This window comes from Mesoplodon bidens (assembly GCF_964165515.1).
Source record: "Mesoplodon bidens genome assembly, chromosome: 3".
NCBI lineage: Eukaryota > Metazoa > Chordata > Mammalia > Artiodactyla > Ziphiidae > Mesoplodon > Mesoplodon bidens.
In genome coordinates, this window is record NC_138178.1 from 117,647,145 (window position 1) to 117,670,235 (window position 23,091).

Sequence of the window (23,091 nt, forward strand, 5' to 3'; positions counted from 1 at the left end):
TGGCTTTACAATGGTGAACAAAATGGATAATCTGTGCCTCCATAAAACTTAGGTTTCAGTGAAGAAAACAATAAATCACTACAAAGAAATTAAATTTCAAAAGGTAACAAGTGCTCTGCTTTAATGTCAACAGTCTTTTGGTGAAACTATTAAGTTGGGGAAGGGTGTTGCATCCCTGCTTCAATCCATACACAATAAAAGTAGTTCACAGATGATTCACAGATAACATGTGAAGGGCAAGCGCAGTGCACACCGCTTATTAGGAGAGAGCAACATCCACAGTATTTAATTAAGGGAAACCTTTAAATGTAACAAATGATTATTTTTGGCCATAAATTTTGTCACATTAAAGAACTAATTATGAGGTACTAGTTTGTCCATGGTCAATGCAGTAATGCTCTAAAGAGTTGACTTTAGGTTGTAAGTAATTATTTCATTTTTAGGCATTAACAGATTATGGAATTGTGCTTCTCCTTGATGCTGGAGAAACTGTGATGTTAAATGCCCTTATTAATCGTGGACTCATCTACACAGAACTAGAGCAGTTCAGTTTTGCATTAGAGGTAAACCTTTCTGTTTACTTGTAAAAATGAACCCACTTGATTTTGCATGTTCACTTCTGAAAACCAGTGAAAAGGTTTTTCTTGATAACAAATGGCAATATTAATGAGCAAAAATTCAACTTTAGCAAGAATTGTGTTGAAATACTTTGAATGAGTAATAGAATCTTTGCAAAAAAGTGTTTTTTTACTTTCTTTTTAATACAGATAAATAGCCAATATGTAAAAAAAAAAATTCCGAATTGATAAAATATCAAGACTATCATCTCCCCTAAGGGAGTGTCTTAGCTACAGACAAAACTCAATAAAATGATTTATGTATCATTTACTTTGCTGCTTAGTGCTCTTTCTCATTCACAATTTTCCTTGTATTGATATTATTTTTCAACTTCTGGAGTCATCTTTTGAGATTCTGTCCCACAAAATTACTTATTATTAAGGAAGTGTCTGAGAAACTGTATTCTAGGCAATTTACACTATGGTGAAATGTAATTTCAAGAGTTGAACTCCCTTAGGTTTTGGTTTTGAGATATACCATTCAGAATTCCCTCAGGTAGGGGAAGCTTTGTTTGGTGTAGGCAAAAATCTGTGGAACTCTGGGCAATAGTGTTGGGTGGAGAAAGTGAGGAAAATGGGAGTTGGAAGCAAAAGACCTCAGCTGTTGGAGAATTAAATGTAGGGCCTGTGTTATCCACCTAGTAAGTATTTATTTAGTACTTAAGAACAACATTAACTCTAGTTATCACACACTCACTACCTACCTGCCAGCTTCTCAATAATGCTGCACAATTTATGATTGTAACTTATGGAAGAGGAAGCTGATACTCAAAAGAGGTTAAATCAAGTCTTAGTTAGCCAGGAAGTATTGGGGCAAGATTTGAACTCAGGTCTCACTTGATTCCAAATCCTGTGTTCCTTCAGACAAGTCATGGTACTGACATTGACATTGAAGATACAGAGACAAATATCAGTAAGACAGATTTCCAGTCCTTGAGGAGCTCATAGTCTGGTGGGAATCATTCTTGATCCCTCTCTTTCCTCACATCCCACATCTAAATCATGAGCGAGTGTGGTCAGCTCTGCTATCAAAACATATTTTAAATTCAGTCATTTCTCATTTTTTGCCACTGCTCTCCTCCTTCCAGCCTCCACCTTCTCTGCCCTGGATCACTGCAGTAGCTTCCCAACTGGCCTCTCTGCTTCTGCTCTTTTCCCTCTGCATGCTGTTCTCCACACAGCAGCCAAAGAGCACTCTTAAAAACATAAAGCAGAGCAAGTTATTCATCTGCTCAGAACCCTCCAGTGACTTCCCATCACACTTAGAGTAAAATCTGAACTCTTGACTATGGCCAACCAAGACCCTAGTGACCTAACTGCTGCTCACTGATCTGACTTCATTGTCAGCATTCTTCTTTTCTCCACTCAGGTTACTCCACTCTGGCCTTTTGCTATTCCTTGGAAATGCCAGGCTCCCTTTCTGACTCAGGGTCCTCACACAAGCTGTTCCCTATGTGTAGAATATTCCTCCTATTGGTTCACACCCTCCTTTCATTTCAGGTTTCTTCTCAAATGTGACCTCCTCAGTCAAAAAGAGTATTTTAATTAAAATGGAATATTAAAAAATTAAAATAATCCCAAATAAGTCTGGAAAGAGAAAACAAAGGAACAGAAACAGAGGAGACCAGCATAAAACAAATAACAAAATGGTAGACCTAAAAAAAAAAAAAATGGTAGACCTAAATTCAACCTTATCAGTAGTTACATTAAATGGAAATTGTCAAAATACACCAATTGAAATATTTAAAATGCCAGATTAGAATTTTTTTAAAGTCCCAGCAATATTCTGACTGCAAGAAACACATTTTAAATATAAGATATAGATAGGTAAAAGTAAAAAAGCTGGAAAAAAAATATGCCCTGCAAACACTACAGGCCTGCCTTGGAATTATTGCAGGTTTGGTTCCAGACCACAGCAATAAAGTAAATATAGCAATAAGTGACTTTTTTGTTTCATATAAAAGTTATGTTTATACTGTAGTCTATTAAGTGTACAATAGCATTATATCTAAAAAATAGTACATGCCTTAATTAAAAAATACTTTATTGATAAAAAATGTTAACCATCATCTGAGCCTTCAGTGAGTTGTAATTTTTTTGCAGTAGTGACATCAAAGATTACTGATAATCACAGATTACCATAACAAATACAATAATAATGAAAATGTTTGAAATATTGTGAGAATTACCAGAATGTGATACAGAGACACGAAGTGAGCAAATGCTTTTGGAGAAAATGGAGCCAATAGACTTGCTAGAGGCAAGATTGCCACAAACCTCCAATTTGTACAAAGTGCAGTATCTGCGAAGTGCAATAAAACAAGATATGCCTGTAATTAAAAGCAAAAAAAATGTTTCACCCCTCTGTAAATTTAAAAAATTAATTTGAAAAATTTTTTAGAAGAGGCTGGCTCAGGTAGACCAATGAAGTAATATATGACTGAATAATAAGAGGGCTAAATGCAGAACCAAGAGAGAACAGGGTCTTAAAACCTAACCAGGGAAACATTTTTAGTGGGAATGATTGATTAACAGAAAGGTCAAGTAGGATGAGCACTGAACACATGTTAGTTAATTGATAGTTGTGTGATCTTCATAAGAACACGGGAAGTAGAGTGCGGCATTTAAACTGGAATTGTTTAGGAAGTTAATGGTTAAGCTTGTTGGATTGAGAGCATTTGTTTATTTCTTTGTCCTCTTGAAAACCAGGAAGACAGTGAAGGAATAAAAAGGACATAATCCCACAAGGTTAAAGATAGTGGAGAAGAGGTGCCCAGACACCCCAAACTACCATTCCAGATTTTAAAACTTAAATATGAGTGGGTAGCCAAAGATTCTACACTTGAGGGAAGTAAAATAAAGAGTAAAATAAACACACTGTCACAGGGATATGGGGATGGTGGGAGAAGGGGAGGTGTGTGGAGTGATGGTGTAAGGTAGCTAAGTTCTATCCTATGTTGGAAGTTAAACATGATAAAATACTCATGTTATTTAGAAATTCAGAGGTAAACAGCAGAAGAAATAACAGCAAGATGTAAAAATGGTTGACTCTGGGGAGCGGGGCTCAGAGATAAGGAGAGGTGGTGTGGGGCATCCCTGTAAGCATTGTGAGTTTTCTAGTTTCATTGGACCCTCTACCCTACCCTGGATACATGAGTTACTTTGAGAAAAATAAATTTAAAAATGCCTTTAGAGGCAGTTTACAAATTACGAAATGAAATTGGACTTACTAAACAACAAGAAGTTGATGGCATTTGGGGACATGGAGATGGTGAGTGTTGACTCTGCTTTCAGAGATTGGTAGTGACAGGAACTAGAAAGACAAAGCCATGTGTAGCTTGCGGGCAGGCAGGTTTGAGGGAACGCATACTAGGTTGGGGTGGTGAGAAAAGGATTAAAGTTACAAAGGACAGAAGAAGATGATGGAGCAAGTTTACAGAGATGGGAAGGATGAGGTCAAGAGCGCATCCTCTGACACACAGGAAGATGGTGCAGGTGAAGAGTCTTACAAATAAACTCATCAGCAGAAGGAAGGGAGTGGAGGGAATTTGCTTTGTATGTGAGTGACTTTGTGTGGTTTGTTATTTATGATCCATATTAGAAATAAAACTAGTGCAGAAGAGGAAAATCATAAAAACTGCAGTTAGCTTTATTCTAAGTAATCCTAACTCATCATTTGTGTCTGTTGCTGATAATGTCTAACTACCATGTAGCATCACAATGATTTTATATATAGAGTCAAGCTGACTTTTGTAAGTTTTATCTGATTATAAAACTAAACTTGGTATTCTCAGCCTTTTAAGTTTGTGGTCACCCCTCATAACTCCCAAAATTAATGGGAATGTTTGTAATAAATCTCAGTTACACTGTAAGTTTGCCCCCATTTCAGAAAAAAAAATTCTCCTACGGGAGTTATCTGGTAGCATATTTGATTAGACAATAAATTTCTTATTTTCTTCTAAATAATTCCATTTAGTATCAAAATATGCTGGGATTCTAAGTGGGGAGTCCATATTCTCAGGTGGGTCTGTGACTAATACCCTTCTCCTCCAGTAGGATCCAAGAGTGCTCAGTTTGACTGTACATCCATCTTCCACCCCCAGTATTAGCAGAAAACTTATTCTATCCCCATAAAACAGCCATCTTGGGCTTCCCTGGTGGTGCAGTGGTTGAGAGTCCGCCTGCCGATTCAGGGGACGCGGGTTCGTGCCCCGGTCCGGGAAGATCCCACATGCCGTGGAGCGGCTAGGCCCGTGTGCCATGGCCGCTGAGCCTGCGCGTCCGGAGCCTGTGCTCCACAACGGGAGAGACCACAACAGTGAGAGGCCCGCCTACCGCAAAACAAACAAACAAACAAAAAACAGCTATCTTCCTCTCTCTAGTACAGCCAAGGAAGGTTTTTGGAAGGATGAGGGGGAGGGGAAGGGGATAGAGGAGGAGAGGGAGGAGGGAGACTGTCGTTATGGTTGGGTCCTCCCTTGTTGGGTAGAAACCAGAACTCTGACACTTGCCCTTTAAGATTGTAGAATGCCCACGTCCCAGCCTCCTGGAAATGAGAAAGGAGTCTGGAAGGGTTTCTTTTAGTCACTCCAGGGGACGATAGAGTACTCTCCACAGTCTAGCTTGGTCAAGTGAGCTCACAACCAAAACTGCCCAAGAAGATTCTTGCTGAAGCAGTCCTCTGGGAAAAAACAGAGCCATCTTTATTCCTTCATAGGCTTTGAACTCTTACTTTCGAAAGGTTCCTTCCCTTTTTTTTTTTTTTTTTTGCGGTACTTGGGCCTCTCACTGTTGTGGCCTCTCCCGTTGCGGAGCACAGGCTCCGGACATGCAGGCCCAGTGGCCATGGCTCACGGGACCAGCCGCTCCGCGGCATGTGGGATCTTCCCGGACCGGGGCACGAACCCGTGTCCCCTGCATCGGCAGGCGGACTCTCAACCACTGTGCCACCAGGGAAGCCCTGGTTCCTTCCCATTTTATGGCAAACATTGAAATCAGTCTCACATACTTTATGTATATGTGTACACACACAAATATACATATATATCTCATTGCAGTTGACATGATCTTTTGATATGTAGATATTTATATATTTTATTTATTTCAGTTTAGTGATGTTTTTATTTTGCTTCAGGTTTCAGTTGTTTATGTAGGGCTTTAAAAAGCTAAAGAGCTTCAGACACTGTGTCTCTGGTGCCACAGCGGCGGGATCTCTGGCCGACTTAGCACTTTCAGTTCTCTTAACCTCTTCCCCAGTGCCATTCATGTACACCCCAGCTGACTGCCCTGACTTCAAATCTTGTGGTTAGCGTTTCCATTGCTCCCTCCTGGGAGGCCTCTAGGACCTCTGGATAAAATGACACACTTTCCCCTAGAAGTGTGGGTTGCAAAGGTAGCAGCTGCTTTAGTTAATACACATAGAGGCTCAGTTATGCCCTTTCCCTGGGCCTGAGTGCCTGTTTGTCCTATAGTCATAAGGTTCTCTGCAGGTAAATTTCTATCTCTGTCTGGATAGGGAAGTCTCTGGTGGTGTTCACTGGGAAAAAACAATAAAAAGAAAGTAAACCTGATACCTCCTTATAATACCAGGCAAAATCACAGGAAAAGTGGACAGTAGCACAAGATTCTGAGTGAGTTTTTGGTTATGGGTTTCCTCTGCTCCATCTGTTCTCGCTCTATATGTGTTACTAAAAGGAAAAAATAAGGGTTTTAAGAAGATGTATATTTTAATGCTTGTGTAAATTTTATTCATGGTAGAATCAATGTTGGAAGGAAGTTTAAGAAAGCACAAAATATAATGCTGTAAAATTAACAAAAATTTGTTAAACTGTTTCAGGATTTTAAACAAGCTGCACTGATAAGCAAGACTAATGTGAGCCTTTGTCAAGCTACTGCCATATGCTGTCACAGGTATGGGGTGCAATTTATGTTGAAGTGAGAGCAAGTGAGACCATCAGATTTATAATTATAATAGAAGAATAGAAGAAACAGAGGAGAATATTGTGGAAGTGACAGAGTACAAAAATGGAGAGAGGCACAAAGAATCCCTGTATCAGCACTCTTCTACCTACTAATAAACTATTTTAGCCAAGTCAGCAAGTAAATACCTGCATCAGAGCATTGCGGGTATCCATCTGATTCAAGCCCATTTATTGGAAAGGACCTTGGTAATACATAGAATGAAATCATGCATAACTTGAAATATCTAAGAATAAAATTAAGTTATTAACTTTGTTCATAAAATGGAACTAACTTTTAAAAAGCCTGTTTCTTGGAAGAGAGGTTGATTTAGAAAAATATTATATTTCCAAGAAAATTTTACATTTAGAAAGCATTTCTAAATCTAAAAATGATTAAAATAATACCAGTAAATATCTACATGGTATAATAAAATCTACAAAAAATGTATTACTTAAAACATCATTACCTGTTTCTGGTATTATTGTAAAAATAAGTTATAGAGGGGAGAAAAGAACAGTTATATGAGGCTAAAATACAGAAGAAGATCAGTTTGAAATTTACTCTGAGATAATATTAGAGTACAGTAGATTGATTTTGCTAACTATAATACTTACATTTCTACACATACATTTGACATCTAAAAATTAATTTCTAAACACTTTGCTTTTAAAAGCATAGAAATGCAGCACATGAGTATTTTAATGTGAAATAAAGTGTATTTGGTTAAGTAATAGTTTACAGCATTATTTTTCATGAGAGAAACAATAGCAGTTAATTGGATGAGGAAATTAGGATAGTAGACTAGGCTGTGTAAATATACAATTTAGACAATAAAACATAGTTTGAATTATTTAGGAAATTGAAATTCTTTTTTTCCCCTTTTAGGACATAGCTAGTACAGGTACATTTCCCTATGAGAATTAGATTTTTAAAATTTTATGAACATAGTAGTATAATAACTGGAACTTGTGAAGGCATTTTTGGTTAAAAGACCTAAACTGACTGGTCTCGGACCTTTAATTTTATACAGACATCAAAACACAGTCACACCATTGTCTATTTTAATCCAGCAACCTTTGTACAATTCATCTTTTTAAGTAATTGTCATTCTTAAAAAGAAATGGAATAACGATGACTGGTGTGTTTATTTTGGTAGGCGAGTGCAGGCCAAAAATGTCTGAGGTCATTGAATTCTCTTAAAACTAAAAATAGACACCAAAATTTTTCTCAACCTCATTCCGATGTTTTGCAACTATTAGAGTCAGTAAATTTCTCTGTGTGTCAGTTCCTGATCTCTTTTATGAAATGTAATCACTGGGTATATATGGTGGAGCCTCCTTAAGCTGATACTGCTTTGCAATTCCAAACAACCACCTTTCATCATCCCGCTAGAATCTCTATTGTCCTTTAATAAAAGTAGAATTTAAATCAACAGTAAAGCTCTGATAACTCATAGTCCCAATTCCATGTGTTTTAACAGTTTTACTGAATTTAACAATAAGGAATGTTTAGTGATTGGTTACATTTATTTCAGGAAAAATATTTTTGCTTTTCAAGGTGAGCTATAACCTATTACTACAGCAGCATGGTTTGTAAATAATGAGATTCACTATTGGCATCTTATAGTGGAGAAAGTAAAAATTCTCCCATTTGGAAAATTTTTAAAAAGCAATAAATCTTTAAATTTTAGGGCTTTGATCTTTGAACTCGTGGGGTTGCAGACTTTTGAAGTGTGCCTTTGTATATCTCTGGTTCTCACTCTTGTGGTTGCTAGGAGACAACATTCCTTAGGCTGAATATCCTACTTGTTGCCCAATTTGATCACTAAGAGTATTAAGATAGAGTTAATTTTTAGATCTCTTTGAGAAAGCTACCTTAAGATTAAAAAAAAAAATGTCACAGAGGGAGAGCCTGGTGGCTCAGAGTTACATATTCTGTCCATTTTTTACTTCAGCACATTTATTTTACCATTCTTATAATTGCATAAAATATTTCTGAGTCTTCGAATCTGCAAGCCACATTCTTTAGTTTTGGGAGGTATTTATGATTTATTTGTACAACTCAGTAGGGCACATCTGGTCACCTATGTGATTAATTTGGAAAATGAGGTGGGCCTTGGTGTCCATGGCCTAGCCTGCAAGCTGAGCACACGATTCTTAGTTAATAGACACCATAATGAGAGGCATGCACCTTCTGTCAGTGATCACGTTATTTTAGATTTATACAAACACTTTTTGTTTTAGAAAAACTAATTTAATATACTTTTATATTTGTGTAATTGATGTTTAACAATTTATGTGCCAGTGAACCTGTATCCTGATATAAGAGACACTGCCACAGTTTTTCATTGTCTAACTGCCATGTGATTATTTAACAGGAGCTCCAACCTGCAGGGCACTGTGTGATAAACACATCTTCAGAAAAATGAAGTTGCTGTGTCTATGGAGTTTTTCTTTTTTTCCTAGTGATTGTGGGGTCTGGGAGTCTCTGGCTTTGGCTCTCTCACCTCCTCTGGACTTGATTTTTAGTTATCATCAGCTTTGAAGAACTTGCCAGGTAGCTTTCGGGATCCCTTTCCAGGTTTAAGGTTTAATGATTATTTACTTAGTCAGAACAGACTAGATGTTTGTTAAACATTAGTGCTGATAACTAGATATGTATAGAAAAATAGCTTCAATTCATTGCTTGTTCTTGTTCTTTTTAAATTGGTTAGACTATTCAAAGGGTGAGATTATGTTTTATAAACCATATATCGGCATATGTACTCACAAGGATTTTAAATCTCCCTCTGCGTAAGAGGGGAGCAATGTGTATGATACAATTTGGATGTAAATATGCCAGAAGCATTTCAATGTTTTGTGGGAAAAATATGAGAGAGCTGGGGTTGCCCTGTAAACTTCAGTTTACATGGTCACCATAGGTATGCATCATAAGTAAATAGTTCACTATCCATAGATAGAAATACTGAGCATAACAAAACCTATCAACTAAATGCATTTTTATACAGGAATACTACTGGGTAATTATTCTTGATAAAAATTTTTTTATTTATGCTAGAATTTTTTCTGTAATACAGTGAGAAAGGGCTACAAGCATTGTGACCTTATGTTCAGTGAACTTTTACTTCTCAAATAGTGCCAGTTATGAGGAAGGAGGAGGATAGTTTCATTGTAAACTACTTGAGGGAAGGGAGCCCATGTTTTCTTAGTGAGAATCCACAGAGTGAACTCAGAAGATACCAGGTGGCCCACGTATGTGAATGTTAACCTTCCCCTGTTTGTAACGTCAGAGGCCAGGCTTTCCTGGTGCTTCAGTGTTGATTCTTGGGTGATCTTCTGACACAATACTTGGTGAATGCTTTTGGGTAGTGTTTGCCAAAACATGGAGCAAATATCATGAGTAACTCCATTATTTTTCATGGTGTGCACAAGCATTAAAAAAATATTGAATCACATTATGAGAAGCTGAATTGCTTTTCAGTTTCAAAGTGAATTCTTTCTCAAACCTTCTGAATACATCAAGGAGAAGGTGTCAGCCAAGAGTTAGTCTTTAACATCTTTCCCACACTTTGTAATAGATGGTACAGCTCTCAGGTTTAGTTTTCTACAGACTACACTATCCAACACCAATATTTATTTATTTTCATGGTTGCCTTCTGTTTATGGCATGAGATACTGATTTTGTATTTGTGGTACTGAAATTAAGTTATTTAAAAAATAGATTTACTTAAGTAAAAGAGTGACTTGACTTAAAGAAAAATACTAAGTAAACGATAGTGTAGGTGGAACATAGGGCAACTGTCACAAAGGAGGGGCTGAGGTTTGGGAAACAGTATTTTAAAAGATAATGCTGAGTAATATCTAAGAGATGATAGTTTCTAGAACAGTTACCCTGTGTTCCATGTATTTCACAAAGGAGAAGTTAGCAAAGTAATGATGCATCTCATAAAAATTTGAAAACTTTTTGAGAAGTAATGAAAAGAATGGAAGGAAGATAATAATCTTTACTGGGTGAGGGTCTCTGTGCTAAGGGTTTTTCACATGCTGTCATTTGATCCTTCTAACAGTTTTGAAAAATTACTATTAATTTGTATGTTCAGGCTTAGGTTTGAACTCCAAGGCTTTCTTCTGACTACACTGTTGAGATATCAGCTCACTGGCTCTGTGCACCAACTACAAGCATGTTAAAGGTGAAGAATGTGGGTAGAGATGACTGTGGGAAAGCATGGATTTTGGAGTCTGGCTCACCTGAGTTTGAGTCCAGATATTTGCTCAGTGCAATCTTAGCATGCTATTTACTATGTTATTTACTATGTGCAAACTTTTCTGAGCCATGATATTCTTTTAATCTATAAAATATAAAAAAAATAACAAGCTTACAGAAATGTTGGAAGGATTAAGTAAAATCGCATATGTAAAGCACTTAGCACAGTACCTGGTAAGTAAGAAGTTATTCAGTGTTAGAGCCTTCATTCTATTAAAAAAATTCTAGACTCTCCATATTAATTGAGATTAAAAATAATTATTAGATATGCATGTGAAGTGGACATGGGAATACTCGATTCCTTCAACAACCCTCTCCTCACCATAGGAGACTAATTAAGGAAGATAGACAGAGTTATCATTTAGTTATCATTTAGTCACATATATTCACAAGTTAATAAATAAAATGCATTTTACTACTTTTTCTCCCCTCCTCTCTTGGTGTCCAAGATGAAATGGGCTGCCTTTATAGAAGATCTGAAGTAAGAACTCCTATGTGATAAAAATTTAGCTCCTTTCATTATAAAGGACATATTAAATAAATAACAATGGATTTATTTTAATCTGATTTAAATAGTGTATTTTATAAATAATAACATATGTTTTTCTATACTGGCCACTGATAACTGTTAAAAACAGGTTCAAGAATGCCATTCAGATTTTTATAATTCTGAAAAAGAACTCTAGCATGTCATCCCAGCATATTCTGCTATAAAAATGTCTCTTACCTCCCCTCTTTCCTTTTACCAATATCTTTAAAGAATCCACCAGGCTTCCTTAGGTCATATGGACTTACACAATTAGTTCTTATGATAATAAAAAATAATAAAAATTGGGCTTCCCTGGTGGCACAGTGGTTGAGAGTCTGCCTGCCGATGCAGGAAACACGGGTTCGTGCCCCGGTCTGGGAAGATACCACATGCTGTGGAGCAGCTGGGCCCGTGAGCCATGGCCACTGAGCCTGCGCGTCTGGAGCCTGTGCTCTGCAACGGGAGAGGCCACAACGGTGAGAGGCCCGCGTACCGCAAAAAAATAAACTAAATAAATAAATAAATAAATAAATAATAAAAATTAAGTTTTTTAAGGGTCAATGCATTTCTTTATGAAGAGGTTATATACAGGAAAAGCAGTTAGATTATTCACCAGAAATCATCAATATTTTAATTTATTTTCAGAAATAAAGAGTTTGAAGAAGCTGTCAATTTCTTTACCTGGGCTGTTAAAATTGATCCCTGTTTTCTGGATGCTTACATTGGACGGGGAAATTCTTACATGGAATATGGACATGATGAGGCCATCAAACAAGCACAGAAGGACTTTCTGAAAGCACTGCATTTTAATCCAGTCTATACAAAAGCCAGAATTTGTTTAGGCTATAATTTGCAGGTAATATTGTATAACAACATTTTACCACGGAAGCACCTTTTGGACAAGAAAAAGAATATATTTGGCCTTTTAGTGGTGATGGGGATACATGATATTTCTTTGGCTATGAACATTTTACCTTTCTTTTCTTATTCGTATTCAGAGCAGCAGTGGGAAGCAGGGGTTTGATGAGTTATAGGCAGCCTGCCTGGAGAGCATACCCAGGGACCTGGTGTGATAGTGAGATGAGGATCTTCTGAACTTGAGTTTCCTTAACACCTACACCCCTTTCTAACTCACCCCCTTATACCTACCACACTTATAGACAACTTTTAAGACTTGCCTGATGAGTTTCACATATAAGAACCTGGCTAAAATTTGTTTCACTAGCTTATACCTGGGCTCCATAGGTTTTGGCCTATTAAATTAGTGAAAAGCTAAAGGGAATAAACAATGTATGATCTATGCAATGGATCAGACAACCACTGTATAGAGATTTCTGAATTCAGGTCATCTTCCAAATGGTAGTGAATTAGAACATACCGGAATGCAAGAGACCAGGCATTTGTCCTTCCAGCAAGTTGGAAGGGTGTTGCTCTGTTGTGTTGTCACGCAGGTCTCTGAGTGATTTCTGGGACACTCTGACCTGACCCATGCACTCACCGAGCTATTTGCACTAACAAAAGATGTAGTGGTATTTGTGGAATAAAGTGCTAGATGTGTTATATTTTCCATGAAAAGGAAAGGAATAATCTTTTTATCCCTTTTAATATTAAAAAATTTAAACAGTGGTCCAAAGTATGTTTAAATTATGGTAATTTGCAGAAATTCCTATTAATCTGTCATTAAAGTTGATTTTTTTTTCATTTAAAAGTAAGTGAATTTGGCTGACCTAAGATTAATAATATTGGAGGCTGGGCTTCCCTGGTGGCGCAGTGGTTGAGAGTCCACCTGCTGATGCAGGGGATACGGGTTCGTTCCCCGGTCCGGGAGGATCCCACGTGCCGTGGAGTGGCTGGGCCCGTGGGCCATGGCTGCTGGGCCTGCGTGTCTGGAGCCTGTGGTCTGCAACGGGGGAGGCCACAGCAGTGAGAGGCCCGCGTACTGCAAAAAAAAAAAAAAAAAAAATTGGAGGTGGTTGTGGGTTTGGTTATAGTGAGGTATGCCCAAGAACTGATTAATAAGGGAAGTAAGATTGCCTTCTGAGTGTTAAACATAAAATTAGCCATTATTTGATCATAGTAGAAATTTGCAAAGTCAATTTAGAGACAGGGTGACTCCTAAAACAGCTGGAACTTATTGTAATCAAAAGAAATGTGTTAACAGCATCATTCATTGCATTCAACAAGGATTTACTGAGCACGTAGTATAGGACAGGAACTGATCTAGGCCTAGTGATACAGCAGTGCCCAAAACACACTGGTTCTTCATGTAGAGTTTACTGCCTACTGGAGAGGTAAGCACCAAGCAGTCTTATTAATAATTATTTAATTCTATTCAGGATAAGTGCAACAAAGAAAAAGGATGGGTTTTAGGACAATTTATAACAAGGGAACCTAGCTTCATTTTAGGGGTGAGGGAAGGCTTTTTGAGAAATTAACGTTTAAACTGAGGTGTGAAAGACTAGTAATTAGGACTAGGAGTTAGGGCTTAGAACACAGTGTTCCAGAGAGAGGGAACAGCCCATTATAAAGTTTTGTGAGAAAGAGACAGAGGGCTCAAGGGGATAGAATGTTATGGACAAGGGGAGAGTGGTATGGGATGAGACTGAATTGAGTAATGACTGGAGGTGAAAGTCTTTTTAACTGGTCCAGGTCAGTGAAAAATGTGAATGTCACTCACCAGAGCAGTGACATCAGATTTGTGTTTTATGAAGATCTCACTGATATATATCAACCTGAAGGAGGATTGAAAAACATGTTAGTGTGAGGAAGGCTTGAATCAGGAAAGGAAGGACTGAAAAAGGAGAGTTAGAGAGGCCCATCAAATCCTGTTCGGGGGAAGAGTGACCATTTCTTGGACAAATATGAAACAGATTCCCCTACTATGTGCCTACCACTAGAGTTATGGAAGTGAGCAAAACAACTATTGTCAGAACAGACAAGTTCAATTCCTTGTTTATCAAATGAACATGTGGTGACGATGTTGGTTTCCACATAATTTACTGTGAGGGAGAAGCTTTACTGGTTAAAGAACAATGTCTGGTTAACTTATTAGTTATATTTCGTGTTAGTTTTATGCAAGAGTCCCTGGGCTTTGCTTGGTTTATGTGAGAGTCCACTTTTGAGGCTCTGGCAAGTTGGGATTTTGAACCCACAGGAATAAAGGACAGTCCCTGGATTGTGCTGAATTTATCCACTCACTGCCTTCCTGTGATGAGGTATTTAGTTGCCAAATGGCCTTCTCTAGGAAATACTCTGACATCATTCTGTTAACAGTGTCCTCTCCTAACCTTCTTTCTTTTTTTCCAGTTGGCGCTAAGGTTGGTATAAACACCTGCCTGGTAGATTTGCATGCAGTTTTCATGGAATGTGTGATGCTGGTACAATTTATCAAATAGGTTTTACACCATCAGTTTATTCATTTACTTATTCAACACATATTTATTTTATTATGTATAGTATGTATAACTGGAGATTCAATGCCAAGCAAATAGACAATTCCTGCCTGTGTGTGCAGAGCTCAATGTAAAATTTGTGGTGATTGTCAGAAGCATTGGTGTTTCCCGTCGTGGTCAAGATTTTATGTTGTTCAAGACTGGTATAAGAGATGACTCTGACAATTAGATTTATTTCAGTTAATTAAAATTTCAGCATAAATGCTCAGAGGTAATCAGTCAATTGAATGCACTCACAGTACAGCCTACTTCCTTGTTTAAAATATCTTAGATTAAGCACAATATAAATATACCCTTACTAAAGGCTTTGTTTGATTAAGTTAGAATCATAAACATTTGTTGTGATATGGACAATTTCCTACTTGGTGTAAATGGAAAATTATTTTAGGCCCAAGGAAAATTCCAGAAAGCTTGGAACCACTTTACCATTGCCATAGAAGTTGATCCAAAGAGCTACCTAGCCTATGAAGGAAGAGCTGTGGTCTCTCTTCAGATGGGTGATAATTTTGCTGCAATTCAGGATATAAATGCTGCCATAAAGGTAAAAATCCACTCAGATTATATTATCATTAGCATTAAATTAACATCATCAGTGAATAAGATCAAATAAGAAGTTCTCTGTTGCTTTCTAAAAGTGACTTGTAGAGAAAATAATATTTGTATTTTTTCCCCAGGAGATTCCTAAAGAGTCTTATATAGCTTACCAGTTTTATAACCTAATGCATTAAAAAAATTTAAAAAAAAATCCCTAATAAATGTTGATTCCTCTCAGTAAATGCAAATTTATAGTTTCATGATACATCAGTATTATTGTGTAATGAAAAATGAATGCAAAAAATAAAATAACGTTCTGGGTTTGAAGGAACTAAAGAAAGAATAGTGTAAATCCCCAGCTTCTTCTGTAGTGAAATGGCAAATAAAAAATGCAGTGACAGAAAATCTGCCTTTTTTCTTCTAGACTTCGGATTCTTTTTTTGCAAATTTAAGTAGATGTTGTAATCTTTAACAGAGCTAAACAGATGAGCTTTTCCCCCCGTGCATCTATTCTTTGCAAAGGAACTGAGTAGAGCACTAAGATTGTTTTATTGCAACCAAATCAACAAAGTGTTAACACTGAACCAACTTCATTCAGAGTTGTTTCTCAAAATATTTGCTCTAATGGGGTTTCACCTGCCCTGTAAAATTATTAGTTTCCCACAAAAAGATTTCATAACATCCATTTTTGCAGACATGAGATAAGTACTATTGGAGTACTATTGGAGATAAGTACTATTCCCAGATGCTAAATACTCATACTATTATATTGCAGATCAATACTAGAGCAGAATTCTTAACAAATCGTGGTGTGATTCATGAGTTTATGGGCCAACAACAGAACGCAATGAGAGACTATCAAGCAGCAATTTCTCTAAACCCCACGTACTCGCTGGCTTACTTTAATGCAGGAAATATCTACTTTCACCACAGGCAGTTTTCCCAGGTAATGTGAGTTTTCCTTAACATTTTCTTTTTGACCATAAATGCTTTCTCTGCTACATATAGTTTCAAAATGCAATCCTTATATGTCAGGCTAATTTATTCATTAGCTCTTTAAAAATATTTTACTCTTTCATAAAAATGTTTATAATTATTTATTAAATGTTTACACCTTTATGGATTTTTTCTCCTCATTATCATCAGCCACTCAGCACTTGTCCAGTAAACATTGTTTTGGACTTCTCTGAGTGCCGGCAGTCGCCTTGCTATCCATTGTCACCAGCTTCCAGCCTGGAATCCTCTGCTCTTTGCGCCCGCTTAGCCAAATGTCAGACTTCCTTCCAGGCTCTCTTTGGTGATGTGATTATCTAACTCGTCTTAATTTCTACCTTTGCTAAGTTTCAGTCACATGAGCACTTGACTGGAGTATGGAGATATGTCTGTTAGTTCTGGTTTTCATGACAACCTAATCTTTTTGGACCTTAATTCATAACTGCTGAAATGAAAGTGTTGGGTTATTAGATGATATTTTTTATATTTTGAATTTATTTTATTGAACTGTAATGCATTGCATGACTCAAACGCTATTTTTTGTTTTTTTTTAATCTATATTCACTCTTTTGTTCATCTTCAATTTTATTTTGTTCTTTGTCTATCTTTTTGAGTCAGAAGCTTAATCCATTTATTGTCACCCTGTCATTTATATTGTGATAAATTGTTAAGGTTATGCCTTTTCCCCGAGTACTATTTTCAGCAGTATCCCCTGTATTTTGCTCTTTAATGTTTTTATTTTTGTTTTCCCAAAACATTGCACTTGAAATTTTATTTCTCCTTTGACTAAAGAATAAATTAATAGGGCACTTAAAATGTTCAAGAAGAAGGGCTTTTATATTTTCTAATATTGGAGTATAATTAGTCTATATCTATACTTTTTTTTTTAATTTGGTTTATCTTGGACAGAGAAAGGTTTATTCAAGTATCCTATAATTAGTGTGGCCCTATATAGTTTTCTTTACATCTCTTGTAATTTCTGCTTTATGAAAATTGCTGCTATTTCATGTATAGATGTTCATACATATTACATATGCATTGTGAATTGTAGTCTTCAGCATTACAAATGCTCTTCTTTGTTTCTCTTTGGAATAAATTCTCCTTTACCTGATGTGAAGATCCTGACCTCTGATTTCATTTGGTTTGCTTTTGCCTGATAGTCCTTTGTCCTTCCTTTTATTTTCAGTGTTTAGAATCTTTTGTTTTAGCTGTGTCTCTTTTATACAGCGTAGAGCTGGATTTTGGTTTAGATGTCAATTTGAAAATATTTATCTTTTAATAGGTGGGTTATATCCCATTGACATTTTGGCACGGTCAATATGTTTGGTCTTAGTTCTGTTATTTTATATATTTCCTGTTTACATGTATTTAAAATATTTTATTCTGTGGTCTGTTTTATTTAAAAATTACAGTTTTTCTAATATTTAGGAAGGTTTACAGTTTGCTTTAGTGATGACCTTTATAAAAATACCTTTGTACCCTTACTTCCTTATTTGTTTAGTTCTCTTCTATGAAGAACAATAAAATGACCCTTTAATCTCTTCCTCCCTTATTTCTCCCTCTCATCTATTAGTCAATTTTAGTTAATAGTATGCTCTTTTGAAAAATGTTTATATTTATATCCTTAAATATACTTGAGCTTGTTCTGTCAGCTTGTCATGTCAGCTTGCTTTCCACTCTCTCTGTATTCTTCCATTTTATTGTGTTTCGTTATTCCTACACTGCCAGAGGATTTAATATTTGCATAGTATTTTGTTACCTTTATTTCACGTTTAGTCTTAGTTCTTCAGTTAAATATAGTTAATTCTCATCACCAGGCTTTTTGCAAAAGTTTCCCTCCTAACCAATCATTTCATTTCTGAAATTAGTCTTCTAGTAGAGTCCTGAAAAAGGGTTCATGAGAACAATATTCCTTGAATTGTTTCATGTTCACAGCTGTTAGCCTGCAGCCTTTATATCTTACGACAACATGTCTGGGTTTAGAGTCCTTGACTCATTTTTTCTTTCCTTGAGTGTTTGTAAGTGTTGTTTCACTACTTTTTTGGTGTTGCATATGTTAGTGTCAAAAGCCTGATGCAAACCTGATTTTCGTTATTGGTGACTTCTTTTCGTCAGGATAACCAAAGTTTTTATTTTATTTATTTTTTTTAAGTGAAAAGTTTTTTATTCTTTTTTTTTTTTTTTTTTTTTGCGGTACGTGGGCCTCTCATTGTTGTGGCCTCTCCCGTTGCGGAGCACAGGCTCCGGACGCACAGGCTCAGCGGCCATGGCTCACGGGCCCAGCTGCTCCGCGGCATGTGGGATCTTCCCGGACCGGGGCACGAACCCACGTCCCCTGCATCGGCAGGCAGACTCTCAACCACTGCGCCACCAGGGAAGCCCATAAGTGAAAAGTTTTTTTACTTAAAAAAAAAGTATGTGTTAGAGTTAAACTTTTGGGGTCAAAGTTATCAAGTACAGAGTGTGCATTTTCAATATGTAGATTTCAGAAAATCTTTGTTGAATTCAGTGTAAATATTTTTCTCTAATTCATTGTTTTGATTTTCTTCACTGGGGATGAATACCAATGATTATAAATAGGACGTCTTTTGACTCCTATATGCCAATTGTTTTTTTCAAATGTTTTTTATCTTTTAACATCTGTTTCATTTTCTTTTGCATCCCCTAAATTTTTACTGTGTTTTCTATTATTCCCTTGTTGACCTTATGATCCAGGTTTCTTTAAAACTTTTTTTTTTAGTTCTGTACCATTTCCATGACATATCTTCCTGGCCACCTCTTTTTCTAAGATCCTTTATTATTTATTTATTTATTTCTTAAATGCAGTTTCTTCCTTAACAATTTTTTTCTAGTTTATTTTATAATGTTACATCATAATTTTTATCTACATTGTAGGAATACTTTTTTTCTGGTCAGTTTTTATGATCTTTCCAAAAATTAAGCTCTTACTTTTTTATCTTTGTTTTTTACAATGAAGGCATGCAAATTACTTTTCTGTTCCTTATATTTGAATGAGATAATTTTTTTTTTCCTGGACTAATAGCAGATTTTCTTGTGAGAGATACAGTGATAGGCCATGGTAACTTTCCAAGTTGAGCTACCACTGATGCTGTTGCACAGGACTTTACAGTACGTCCTTTCTAGCCTAGCCTGGTTTGGGAAGGCTTCTACCACAAACTCTGTGTTTCTCAGAACTTTTCACAGTCCTTGCTTCTAAGATAACATTCTCATTTTAAAAAGTTGTTTTTATTGCTTGCATTTTCTGAGATCTGTAACCTCTGTCTTCTCCTCTAACACCCAATACTGTCACCACACCCCTTAAAAATGATCTTTGGGGCACCTTTATCTACCGAGAGGATAAAGTCCTTGTATGTATTTTGCTGGAAAAGCTGAGCAGATATTTCCTGATTCCACTTAGTTCTTCATTCTTTCATTCTCCTTATATTTATAATGTACCTGCCATGTGCTAGGAATTAAGGCCCTGAGGATACAGAGCTAAACAAGATAAGGAAGACTTCTTTTATGATGTAGCTTACATTTTATTGGAGGAAGAAATAGAAAATAAGCAATATTAGTAGTGATAAACATCTAATACCATCTTATTTAAGCATCATTATATCAGTACTAGCATAGGTGTGGGACTATATGAGATTATCTGGGTGAATAGTATAGATGGAGAGAAGGGGTTTAAGGAGCAAGCCCTGGGGCAATACCAATGTTTAGAAGTGAAGCAGAGAGGAGACTCCAGAGTGTAGACTGAGTGGGAAGTATCCAGTCAGGATGTTGGGAAGGAAAGCAGGAGAGCATGATATCACCTCAAGAATAAAGTACTTTAAGAAGGGAAATGTGTCCTGTGTCAAATGCTGCTGAGAAGTCAAGGAAGGGGTGGATGGAGAAAATCATTGATGACTTTGGCAAGAACATTGTTGGAGTCACAATGGCATCAGATCCTTGAGCGGAAAGGATTGTGGAGAAAATGTGAGGTGAAGAATTAGAGACAGTTCAACGAGTTGAAGAAATTCTTCTGTGAAGAGAAGTAGTGAAATGGGGGTGGTGGCTAAAGCAGAGTAAGGTGTTCATATTTTTAATTTTTTAAAATATGAGGGATGCTGATTCATGCTCCTGTGTTAATGAAAGGATCTAGTAGAAAGGGAGAAATTGTTGGTGCAGGGGAGAGTGGCAGGGATAATTAGGATCAAAATCTTTGAGGATTTGATGGGGCTAAAGTTTGGAAGTTCCAGGGGTGGCCTTTGAAGGGAGCAGGACACACTATCCATTATGTCATGAGGGAAGGCAGAGAGTTGGGGCACAGCTGGCTGTAGATAGGTAGATTTTGATAGTAGGTATTTCTCTTAAATGATTACATTTTTTCCATGGAATATGAGTACCAGTTACCAGTTAAGAGTGAGGTGGACAGGTAAAAAGGGGGAGAGTATGGCTAGGAGTTTTGAAGAGAAAAGAGAAAATGTGAAATAATTGTTTTAGAGAGCAGTAAGGTGAACGTTCTAGGGAAGTATAGTAGAACCACCAGACAACTTAAAGTTCTCATTTGAGGTTGTGGTTAAATTTAAAGTGAGATCTTGACTCCATACTTCTTTGTATATAATTATTTCTATACAGATTCAGTACGGCTTTCTGTCACTCCACAATTGTTTCTGTGTGTTAGTCTCTTATCTCTTCATTCCAGTTAAGCTCTTTAATGCCAGGAATCACGCTGCTTTCTCTTCTCTCCATATTTCCTTACTCAGAAAGCCCATCTATACCCATGGCTTATACTACATGTCAGCCTCCACCTTTCTTCTGAGCTCCTAACCCATATTTATCACCAGTTGCTAAAACTGGATGTTCTACAAGTGCATGAGAGCCAAAACTGAATTAATCTCTCTATCCTCTATGCCCTGTCCAGCTCTTCTTTGTATAACCCTGTCTCAATTCAAGATGTCATTCCATGGAATCACCTGAGTAAAAATATTAGCATCAATTGTAACTTTCTCTTCCTCAACTTCTTCATCTAATCAGTCATCTAATCCTGTCAAATTTCCTTCTTAGTTTTTATCTCAGATATGCCCTTTCCATTCTATTTCTACTGCCATTGCCTTAGTTTAGCTGTTGCCCAAGTTAGATGAGTTAGCTTGCTGACCCCTCTGATGAGGCTGGTTGACCTCAGTGGTGAAGCTAGCTGCTGGGACAGAGAATTATCAAAGGTATTATTATATAAGGCATGCATGAGATTGTCATAGCTCAAACCTCAGACAGCTAGGAGGCTAATGTTTTCCTAGGCTGACAGGCCAGGGTCAGTTGCCTTAAACTTCCTCAAGCTCAGACCACTCTCTGGCTGGGTCTTGGCAATGTTTCTCTGCATTGTAGAGTTAGTTAACGAGCATTAGACAAACACAGTGCCCAGGGCAATTTTCTGTTTCTATCAGTGTTTAAGGTCCACATGAGAGGGAGACCCTCACATTTAAACTTATTTGTCCTTAATCACTCTATGGACATCATGTATAAAACTATTTGGTTAGATCTAAAGTGTAGTTTGATCTTTGATTTTTTTTTTTTTTAAGTATGGCTCTTTCTCCCCCAAGCTGGGGACACATCAGCTGGGCAAATATTTGATCTAAAATGTATTCTGCTCTCTGTCTTGATATACTGGATACTCGGGCTTTGCAGTATGTGCTCCCTTCAGAGACAAGCAGACTTTGAGAGTAGTTATTCAGCTATTTTGGTATGCTCTATGCTTCTTTGTGGAGCAAATTCTTCTATTTCTTGTCCATCCTCCCCCTCCCCCTTTGTTTCTGATGTATGGAAAGAAGATTTAGGGCCAGGAGGAAGTGTCCCTCAACAGACCAGATAATCTCTAAAGGGTTAAAACATGTATGTGTTCTGGCTTCTTTTATGGTTGGTTAGTGACTTAATGGTTTTAAACCACAATTGGATGAGCTACATGCATGTGTCATGAATTACAGGCGACTTTTAAAAAATACCTGGATCTGCTTTCTAATTAATTACAGATATGAGGGCATTAGACCAATTGTTAAATCAAGGCCATCTATTGTGGTAGGCATCTTTGGCCTCTAACTACTTCATAGTTAATGCTCCTGTTCTTCAAGTAACCTCATTAAATTCATAGGCTTTCATTTTCTAAGTAATATGTTTTCAAAGCTGTAATAGAAAGTTACATTGTTCAAAGTTAACCATACTATTGTGTTTTACTAAGTTCATTTATTTTAGCTGAGGTAGGCATTTGCTCCTACCTGATTGCAAGTCATGCTTTTGTGATGTAGAATTGTGTAGCCTTTATTGATCATTTACTGGTGAATTAAAATGAAACAAATTAATTTTTGAAGGAGGTCTTGGCTCTGCTTGGAGTCATTCCCTTGCCTCATTTATAATGACTGTGAGTCCAGCCTACTGTTCAGGAGTGAATTCTCTTTAATTTAAGCTCTTCACAGAGGGATGTCAATTCTGCTGCCATCTTAAGGGATCCTTAAATTGCACTTAACTACAGCATAGAATAGCTCCCATTCTGGGATGAGATGGGCACACAATCTTGATCTAATTGCTTCTCAAAAGTCTCAGGCAGTAAAATTCATGGAGTATTACCTGAGGGCTATGACATCTCTCCATTTGTAGACACTGGCAAAAAAAAAATGATGTATCAGTAATAATTGACTGAGTCCTTACTATATTCTGCATATTGTTCTCAGTACTTTACCTGTCAGCTCACTTAATCCTCATAGCAGCA

General features: G+C 36.9%; 1 protein-coding gene across 1 annotated transcript in view; it reads left to right on the forward strand.

Annotated features, from left to right (window-relative positions):
* The window catches only part of LOC308614409 (tetratricopeptide repeat protein 6-like), a 66,098-nt gene that overhangs the window by 34,930 nt on the left and 8,077 nt on the right, over positions 1-23,091 (forward strand). The window contains exons 11-15 of the mRNA XM_081228832.1: positions 444-563; positions 6,454-6,527; positions 12,016-12,226; positions 15,211-15,363; positions 16,132-16,302. Coding sequence (XP_081084958.1) covers positions 444-563; positions 6,454-6,527; positions 12,016-12,226; positions 15,211-15,363; positions 16,132-16,302 — 729 coding nt within the window. The remainder of the gene's footprint in view (positions 1-443; positions 564-6,453; positions 6,528-12,015; positions 12,227-15,210; positions 15,364-16,131; positions 16,303-23,091) is intronic.